The sequence below is a fragment of the Otolemur garnettii genome, unplaced genomic scaffold (genome assembly GCF_000181295.1).
Source record: "Otolemur garnettii isolate 467f Iridium unplaced genomic scaffold, OtoGar3 scaffold00060, whole genome shotgun sequence".
Taxonomy (NCBI): Eukaryota; Metazoa; Chordata; class Mammalia; order Primates; family Galagidae; genus Otolemur; species Otolemur garnettii.
Window position 1 is genome coordinate 2,524,934 of NW_003852455.1, and position 9,530 is coordinate 2,534,463.

Consider the following 9,530-nt stretch of genomic DNA (forward strand, 5'->3'; position numbering starts at 1 on the left):
GTGAGAGGCAGATACAGGGGTATGTGTTCACCCGTATATCAGTCTTTTTCCTGGCTTCCCACCCAACCTTCTGTACTGTTCCTAGTTCCCGATCACCTCGGGGTCCCCGGTTCCCAAGGGTTTCAACAGCGCAACTGTGCCTATTGTCTGGCTCGGGAAATGCGGTGAATTAACTAAGGGACAGTGTGCCTTATAGTGACCCCACAGGGACTCGACCCACAGGGCACAGGGGCCCGCCCCACGCTGATCGCGGGATTTGGGCGGTGGGCGCTGGCACAGGGGCGGCGGGGAGCGGGCGCCGCAGCTGTCTCGGGGGCGGAGACCCACGCCTTTGTGCTGAGGCCGCTCCCGGCTCCCGCCGCTGGGGGGCGGCCTGCGCCCCGCCACCGCCGACAATAGCGGGAGCGGTGGGCGCCGCGCGGGCCCGGAAACTTTTCCCTGGCGCTTTCGCTGCCGCCTCCCGCGCTGGGAGCGCTGAGTGGGGCGCGCCCATCTGCGCCCGCGGCCGGTGCGCTTCTCCCGGGCCGCCGCGGCGGAACTGAGCCCAGGGAAGGGGGCGCGGGGCAGCAGCGCCCGGAGCAGCCCGCGGCGGGGGAGGCTGCGCCCGGGTCCCCGGCCACACGCGAGGCTTGGGCGCCCGGCCGGGAGCAGCACCGCGCCATGGGAGAGGCGCCCAGTCCTGCGCCGGCGCTCTGGGACTGGGACTACCTGAACCGCTGCTTCGCCCGCCACCGCGTCTGCATCTCCTTCGGCCTGTGGATCTGCGCCTCCTCCTGCTGGATCGCCGCCCACGCGCTGTAATGGGGCCCGAGACCCGCGGCGCGAGGGGGGTGGCGGGTGGGTCGTGCGGGGAAGTGGGCCCTGAGCCCCAGGTACTCCCGCTGGGAAACCTAGAGGAAGGGGCGGAACAGGGGGATGGAGGAAGCAGCCCCGTTCCAGGATCAGATCTAACATTTCTCTGTAGACTGAAGTCGGACACTTCTTTCCGGATTCCATGCATGGGGAAGCTGGGCTGTGAGCCAACAGGAGGCGGCTGGGTGGTGCAGTGGATGGGGCCCTGGCAGGACACTGTGAGTCCTGTGTTGTTGTCAGCCCTTTCCCATTGATCCTGGGTGTGAGCTGGGCAAGTTCTAAAGCCTCTGTCTCTGCCTCATGTGAATGGGGGTGATACTTCGAAGTATGGATGGGGTGAAAGAGTCAGGACTGGTAAACACTTAACTGCTCATTAAACATCGTTTGTATTGCTCTAGTTCTGCCACGCCAACCCTTGGGGACCTTGGCAAATCACTTCATGCTTTTGCCCAATTTACCCCAGACCCTCTTAACCGGAAAGGGAGTGATGATGATCTGATTCTGGCCACAGTCTTTGCCTCCATCTTCAAGCACCTGGAGTAGTTTGCCCAGGTGGACACCATAGTTAGAAGAGTGAAGTCTCCAGGTCTTTAGCCGCCCTGTCCCAGGCACAGAAATCCACAAGCAGGGCCAAGGTTGGTGCCACCCAAGTATTCCCTGGCACCAGAGAAAGGACCAGCAGAACTGGGGGAGGGGGCTGAAACTGACTCACCTTAGCTCAGTGGACATTCCCGTCAGGCTTCCATGGTGTCGCAGAAATTCTGCAGCCCCATCACCTGGTGACTGGAATACCAATAAAGAGGCACTCAGAACATTTACTGTGGGTTCAGTGTTGCATTTATTAACTGGTGCAGTCCCTGCCACACCCCCATGACATGGATACTGTTATTATCCCCACTTTCAGTGAGGGTCCTTGAGGTTCTGAGAGCTTGAATAGCTTATCTGAATGAAGAGAAAGAACCAAAAGCCCAGATCCTACTGAAGAGGGCTGGGCCTATAAAATTATCCAGATGGGAGGCCAGACACTACTGCAGCACCATACCTGCATTCTCTCATTTGTTCCACCCTGAGGTCAGCACTGTTAGGCATTTGACCAGCCTGGAACCCAAGGCTTGGAGCAGTTAAGTAACTCCAAGAATGCCCTGCTGGCCAGCCTGAGAACAGAACTCGTACCTTCTCACTTGCCTGGAGGTGGTTTTCCAGACCTCAGCATCCCTTTGTCTATGAGGAACTTGTCTCTTCTGAGTGACGTCTGGGCTGGGTTAAGGTCAGCCCAAGATCCTTAGACCTGAGATCTGGGGTAGTGGCTGAGAACAACAGGGTTCAGAGCAAACCTCCACAGGGAAGCCAAAGACTCCTGTTAAGCTGCCTCATCCCCATAGTCCTCAGTTTTTCCTCTCTCAAATGGGAGGGTTGAAATAAATTATTTCTAATTTGGGTCCAACTCTGAGAATCTCTAAGAGTCTCTGCTTTTTGGTCTTGAATTATGTTCAGGAGCCCAGGGCCCAGATTAAAGGTAGATGTTCCCACCATGAGCTTCAGGCTTGGCTGCAGGTTGGGAAGTATGTAGGAGCCCCAAATCTGTCCTCATCCATGTCTTTCTCCCTATTCTGAATCTCAGAACCAGGCAAACCATCCTGAGGATGTGGCATGAGGACCACCCTCTGGCTTAAGGAAGTGAAACCAGAGCTGGAGTTGTGCCTCGGTTTCTCCTTAGAAATGCAGTAGGGAGACATCTAAAACAAAACATTTCCAAGAACCCATCCAGGCAGAGGGAGAGAGTACTTTGTCACCTCTGACCTGTCATGTTCCTGGGTGGCTGCAGAATGGAGGAGGGCCACAGGGAGAGAAGCCACGGTGGTGCTGGGGCAAGGCAGCCAGGGTGCCTACTCGCAGGAGTTTGCCTCTGTGTGTGAAGAACAAACTCGGCGCTAGGCCAGCCCACTGTAAGGAGAGTATAAAAACACCTTAATTTTAGAGAAACAAGTTGCCTTTTAAAGATAGGCAATTAACCCTGTCGTGAAGTTCACTGCAGTGGTGGGATTATGTTTCTAACTCTCCTGCTTCTATTTCAAAAAATAAATCCTAACAGCTAGTTTTTCAGTGCTGAACAGGTGGTTGGTTAGATGGTGTCAGCCTGATTTGGAGGTAAAAGGTAATTCTTCCTTTTTTTTTTTTTTTTGAGACGGAGCCTCAAGCTATGCCCCTGGGTAGAGTGCTATGGCATCACAGCTCACAGCAACCTCCAACTCCTGGGCTCAAGTGAGCCTCCTGCCTCAGCCTCCCAAGTAGCTGGGACTACAGGCGTCCGCCACAACGCCTGGCCATTTTTTTTGGTTGCAGCCATCATTGTTGTTTGGCGGGCCCGGCCTGGGGATTCGAACCTGCCACCTTAGGTGTATGTGGCTGGCGCCTTAGCCGCTTGAGCCACAGGCGCCGAGCCAGGTAATTCTTCCTTATAGAGGAGGGGGTCTCCACATCTTCTGAGGCCTAGCTGCTGCCTTAGGCTTGTAGACAGAGGCTCTCAAGTCTTTTGATCTTTTCTATCTGTAAACTAAGTTGCAAAGCACCTGCTAAATATTGGGAGGAGGGTGTGCTCCATAAGGATGCAAAGTCACGGTTATCCTTTACAGACACCTTTACAGACACCTGCTCGGGCCGTCCCCAAACTCATGGCTCCTGTGTTGTCTGCACTCCTGTCACCCTAGGCTTCTCTATCTGAGATGTGCAAAGAAATCTGGACAGGGCCAGTCGGCACTGTGCGCTGCATGCTGCCTCCTGACCAGTCTGTGCAACACCGTCGGGGCTATTCTAGCCAGACAGCTCACCATCCAGGTATGTGGGGGACAGTGCTCAGCCCAGCACAAGTCTGGCCTCCTTTCTCTGCTACAGCCATGGCGGCTTCTGTCTCGTTCCTTCAGCATGTAGAGCACACTCTCACCTTGGGGTGTGCCTTTGAAGCTCTTCCTGCCCTCGAATGCTCCTGTTCTCACTGTCAGCATGACGGCTCACTGCTTACTCCTGGTCTTTGCTCAAAAGCCACCTTCTTAGTAAGGCCTCCCCTGTTTAAAATGGTGATCTCCCTCTTCCACCAGCTTAACCCCTAAGACATCACACACTTTACTTGTTATGTTTACTGTTATGTTACTTGTATGCTAACCCCACTAGACCGCCAGCTCTGCTGATGGATTTATCTACTACCTGTCCGCATTACTTAAAACAGCACCTGGCACCTAGTAAATGCTTAGTCAGAATTCCTGTCACTGTTTTTAGAGTCCTGAGTGCAGCTCCAGGTCATACACAGGTGGCTGAGAGTCCTTTCCCAGGGGGTGATCTGGGCTTTGGGGTGAGGGAGGAGTTGTTTCAAATTTCCCAAAAGTCTGGGTCCTCAAACAAACCCGTGTAGAAGGATCCTCTCCCAAAGCCCATATCCCAAAGAGAGCCTACTGGGCCCACTGTCCGGGGCCACCCATGGGGCTGCTCCTGGCGTCCGGGTAGAAATGAAGCAGGGCCACCTAGTGGTCCGGGTACAGATTCTGAGTTCTCTAGACTGTGCTTTGAACAGCGTCATCTCAGAAGCAAATCACCTTTCATTTTACATGCCCATTATGTGATAGAAGTTGACACAGCCCCCCAGCTCAAACAGCCCAGTATATCGTATTAGCTGTTATTAATGGGCATCTGCATGACTTGGGATCTGTCATTTAAACACTCTGTCACCTCTTCAATCAAAAGAGATGATAATAGACTTTTCTCAGGATTGGTAGGGAGGCATCGTAGGACTCATATGTGGAAGCACTATATCAGTGTAACCCATGGTAGAGGGGATCTGGGAAGACAGGCGCTGTAATTGCTGAAAAAAAGGTATTTGAACACCAAGACTATTTCTGTTTGCTCCCAGGTTTTCACTGGTGCCTACTTAGCCGCCATTGACTTGGTGAACTTTATATTCATTCTATTCCCAGTCTGTGGACCCAAAGTCAAGTCCAGTTCAGGTGAGCGTGTGGCTGTCTGTTCCTGTCTTCATTCATCCGTTCATTCATCGATACACTGAGTGCCTTACTCCTTGTCATGCTCTAAGCTGGCCCCAGCTAGGCACAGACAACTGAGCAAGGTCCCTGATCTCAGCCCGATGAGGGAGAAGGTGGTAAACAATCACCAGAGCTGCTAGTTCTGAGGTGTGTGCATACCATTTGCAACCAAAGGGATGGAAGGGGCTGCAGCTGTCAGGCAGGCGCAGGGCATTGGACTGGTGGGGGCATTCCAGGCAAGCAGAACAGCAGGGGGGAAAGCCAAGTGCATGGCTTTAGGGGATGGACACTGATAAATCAGCATGCAAGTCCAGGGTGGCCCATTGAAGCCCCACAGTTTCTGGAATGGATGTCCGCACTAGGCATGGAGCATCACAGGCAGAGCAGGGGTTGGATGTAAATGAGACAGGCTGAGTAGCCTAAGTATATGGGACTGGGAATTCCCAGGAAGGCACAGCAATGCGCTTGCACCTTTGTTGAAAAAAGAGGGAACGCTTGCGTCAGTGGGTAAGGTAGCATGCCTTCAGCTGCTCAGTGCTGCCCCAGGGAGAAACGTTCCTACTAGAATTGCTCAGAGGAGTATCAGTCTCATATTTGAAGGAAGCTTTCAAAGATGCTGCTTATTGCTGTTTGTTCTGCTCAGTTTAGGGGCCTCAGCATGAATATAGGCATTCATGGATGCATTCCTGAAGTGTGAGCCGTCCTGCTCTATGGAGATTATAGAAACCACCAGGGCATCTCGCCTGTCTTTGGGAGTGCTGGTCTAGGAGAGGTGGAGAGGTGCTGCTGTCTGCGCATAGATACATATGATAAAGATAATGTCATCCCTGCCTTAGAAAGGAGAACAGTGCCAATCATGGGGGGTTGGGAGGAAAGGCTTCTTAAGGAAGTGGCAGGACCTTGGCTCTGGCATCGGATAGAGTCAACACCAGGTCTTCCCTTGCAGCTGTCTGAGGAGTTCTGGGTTCTAAGAGCCATTAGGGTCTTGGTGTCTGTTGCAGATCGTGGTGCCCGAGACAGGAAGAGGAGACAGCGGCTCAGGGCCAGTATATTTGCCCTGACCCTGCCACTGAGCCTGGGTCCATGCTGGGTTCTCTGGGCCACTGTCCCAAAGGCTTCAGCGCCTGTCCGGGGGCCGCAGAGGAGGCTGCTGGCGAGCCTGCTGCAGGTGAGGCTGAGCCACCACGGGAGGATGTGGGGTGGTGCGAATACCCTGGGGGCAGGGGGCAAAACTTAGAGGTTTTCAATGTTGGGAGAAACCTCCTAAAAGCAGAAAAGGACTCCTCAGATTCAGCTATTTCTTGGGATAAGGGACAGTCTCTGTAGAGTGCTAACAGCTTATTACTTCTTTTTACAGGAAAATACTGAACTCCTTGGCTACCTGCTGGGCAGCATCGCTGCCGTGGGCTCCTGGGCTTCCCAGATCCCCCCACTCTCCAGAATTGTGAGGCTGGGGCAGGGCTGGGATTGTGGGTCATGGGGCAGGCAGCCTGGAAGCTCTAGGTCGTGGGGCAGAGCTGTGGTGTCACTGTGTGTATCAATGAGGAAGGGGTATGTGTGGAGAGCAGACAGCTGGCCCAGGCATCCTAAGGACTGCCACAGCCTTCAGGAAAAGCCCACTGAGTTCTCTGCCATTTCCTGTAGCCAGTGAGAGGCAGGCTCTCAGGACGGAGCCCTGGGCCTGCATAAACAAGACCAGCAGAGAGTCTTGCTTTAGAGCTGGACGCAGTCAGGTCCTACTGTTCTGGCAGATTGAGTGGTCTCATTGGCAGGTATTTTCCAAGCATCTGGAGGGCAGCCCTGTGTTGGCCAGTGCTGTGGGGGATACAGATAGGAGCTTAGATATATTCTTACCTTTGGGGCATCCACAATTCCATGGAAGACACAGAAATGTGAAACAGGGTCTCTTAATGCTCCAAGACAGACAGAAACAAATGTTGGGGCTTTTAGAAGAAAGAGAGAGAGAGAAGGCTTTGCTGCTATTCAGATGAGCACGGCTGAAAACTATTTGCACTGTTGGCCGCAGAGTGGTGGGGAGGCGTCATGTTGGTGTAGAAGTAACGATGGGATTTGAGGGGTCAGAGGCTTAGGACAGCAGTCCAGGCAGAGAAGAGCACCCAGAAAAAGCACCCTGCACGATGGCGCTGGGGACAGCAGCTACTGTGGACAGGTGGAACCCGCTCTGCCAAGCTTTCTCTGCAGACAACTCAGACAGCTGTTCTTATCTCACTGACAGGAACAGGAATGGTGGCCAAGCCTAACACCATGAAATGTAACAGGCCCATCATTCAGTCTAAAAAGAATCACTTGCCTAAGAGCATCATGGTTTCATAGCAGTTCCTAGGGCACAGGGTTTGGGGAAGGCGCATGGTCAGTGGTGGTTTGCGTGAAGCTTCAGCCTGTACCAGGCTGCCAGAAACCTCCCAGACCCAGACCTCTGCAGCAGGTGCCCATCTACAGATTGAGGAAGAGAGTGGGGAGCTCTGGGCTGGCCCAGCAGCCCCCTAGGTTTCAAGGTAGGGCTTGAGCTATGTCACATGAGGACGTTGGAAGGGTCTGGTATGGTGCCATGACCCCAGTAGTTGCTCCACAGGGCTGCCATAACAAAGTACCACAAACTTTGAACAGCAGAGCCCCAAGATCCAGCGCCATGCTCCCTCTGAAGGCGCTGGGGGATGGTCTGTCTCAGGCTTCTCTCCCAGCTCTGGCAGTGTCTTGGCTTATGGCAGCACAACTCCAGGCATCACACGGTGTTCACTTGCCTATGTCCCCACATGGCCACCCTATAAACAGCTGAGTCATGGTCACTGTGCTAGAGGATGTGGCCAGGTGATGGGCACAGAAAAGGAGTTATTTGATCACCTTAGGGTGGAGGGGAAAGGGGAAGTTTCCCAGAGTTAAGGTTCTTAAGTATGAGTAGGAGTTCAATAGTCAAAAGAAACAACTTAAGCAGAAGCTGGACGCTTAAAAGAAGTAGGGGGCTGGCAGTGGGCAGAGGGCTTGCCCCAGACTGCCACACTGTTGAGGACCTGGGTCTCACGATCCGGAGTTCCTCACTGCCCAGCCCCTCCTCTCTCTGCCAGTGCCAGGGGAAGACATTTTCTTCCATCCACCTGTGGACCCGGCTTCTGTCAGCCTTGGCTGGCCTCCTCTACGCCTCGGCCATTGTGGCCCATGACCGGCGGCCCGAGTATCTGCTGCAGGCCACACCCTGGTTCCTGATCTCCCTCGGCCGAGCTGCGCTGGACCTTGCGGTATCCACCCCAGGACTGGGGAGCTTGCCTGCTGTAGCCAGGGGAGGCCTATGTCTCACCCCCACCCCTCCCAGTCACTCCCCCCTTCCCTCTTGCTAGATGGATCTCTCCCAGCAGTCAAGGAGGTGGTTCGAAACCAGAGGCAGACAGACACAAGTGCAATGATTTGCAGTTTTGTGTTTTCTCTTTTTACATAAGAAGAAACTCTCTGAAACAGTAAGGGGGTGTGTGAAGGGCCCTGGGCCTGAGAAGAGAAGGCCTATCTTCCAGCCTCAGCTCTGCTCCCTGCCGGGGTCTCCTCCGGGGTGGTGCCTGCGTTCTGGGAGCCTCTTCCCCTCAACCCTTGCCTTTCTCACAGGCTGGGCAGGCAGGTGAGTTCCTCCCTCCCTGCTCTCTACGGTGCTGGGCCTGAGCAGGAGAGGCTGACAAGCTGACAAGCCCTGCCATTTGCCAGTAACTACTGAGCGTCTTCCTGGTCCCCAGGAGGTGTTGCCTGATGTGCTGACACCCAGGTGACCTTGGTGTGAGCTTCAAGTGCAGACAGTGGGCAGGAGGGAGGACTTGGCTGGAGGCGCTGCCCGTGAGCAGTGGCTGCTGCGTGGTGCTTGGTGTGTGAGAATAACTAATGCCATCAGCAAAGACCCTACTTCCAAGTGTGGTTGGTCACTCTCTGAGGCTCCAGGTAGACGTTAATTTCCAGAGACACTATCTAACTCACTGCCTGTATACTGTTGTGATAAGCCAAATCCTTCAAGAAAGATGTTTTTCAAAACCAAACGCTTGTTAAGGTCAGGGTGTTGTTGGGCGCTGGGCCCTGGTGGAGCCAGGAATGTAGAGAGAGGCAGACCTGGCTGTGTCCTCAGATCATCGCTTCTGACTGGGGCAGAGCCAGGCAGGGTAGTACTGGGGAGGGCTGACTGGCCACAGGGGGTGGGTGGGGAGGCTAAGGGTGCACCGGGCGGCTGAGAGTGCTCTGCATCCGTCCACCTTAACTGCTGCCCCTGCTCAGATCATTTTCCTTTCGTGTGTGCTGAAAAGCAAGATGAGACGGGCCTTGGGATTTGTTGCTGAAGCCAGAGAGAGCCCTGACACCCAAGCCCTTTTGACCTGTGCAGAGAAAGAGGAAGAAAACCAGGAGATGCAGAACAAGGACAAGGTCTCTAGCTGGAAAACTCTGGTCTCACCAACATGTGTACTGCCATGGATGGACAGGGGAGCAAGCCTCAGCAAGGGCTGGGCTTGGGAATTCTGAAAGTTTCTCTGCCTCAGCCAGATGGTCGCTTAAAAAAGCCACTGTTATATCCAAAGCTAAGGTGACTCTGAATGCAGTGGGATCCTCCATTTTTCTTTCCTTTTTTTTTTTTTTTTTGGACTGAGCCTCAAGCTATCCCCC

At 54.1% G+C, this 9,530-nt stretch overlaps 1 protein-coding gene across 1 annotated transcript in view; it reads left to right on the forward strand.

The window, feature by feature from the left end:
* The first annotated feature begins 660 nt into the window (after positions 1-660).
* Positions 661-9,530, forward strand: part of TMEM44 (transmembrane protein 44) — a 33,354-nt gene continuing 24,484 nt past the window's right edge. The window contains exons 1-7 of the mRNA XM_012806896.2: positions 661-797; positions 3,561-3,687; positions 4,754-4,847; positions 5,885-6,051; positions 6,241-6,327; positions 7,967-8,137; positions 9,147-9,293. Coding sequence (XP_012662350.1) covers positions 661-797; positions 3,561-3,687; positions 4,754-4,847; positions 5,885-6,051; positions 6,241-6,327; positions 7,967-8,137; positions 9,147-9,293 — 930 coding nt within the window. The remainder of the gene's footprint in view (positions 798-3,560; positions 3,688-4,753; positions 4,848-5,884; positions 6,052-6,240; positions 6,328-7,966; positions 8,138-9,146; positions 9,294-9,530) is intronic.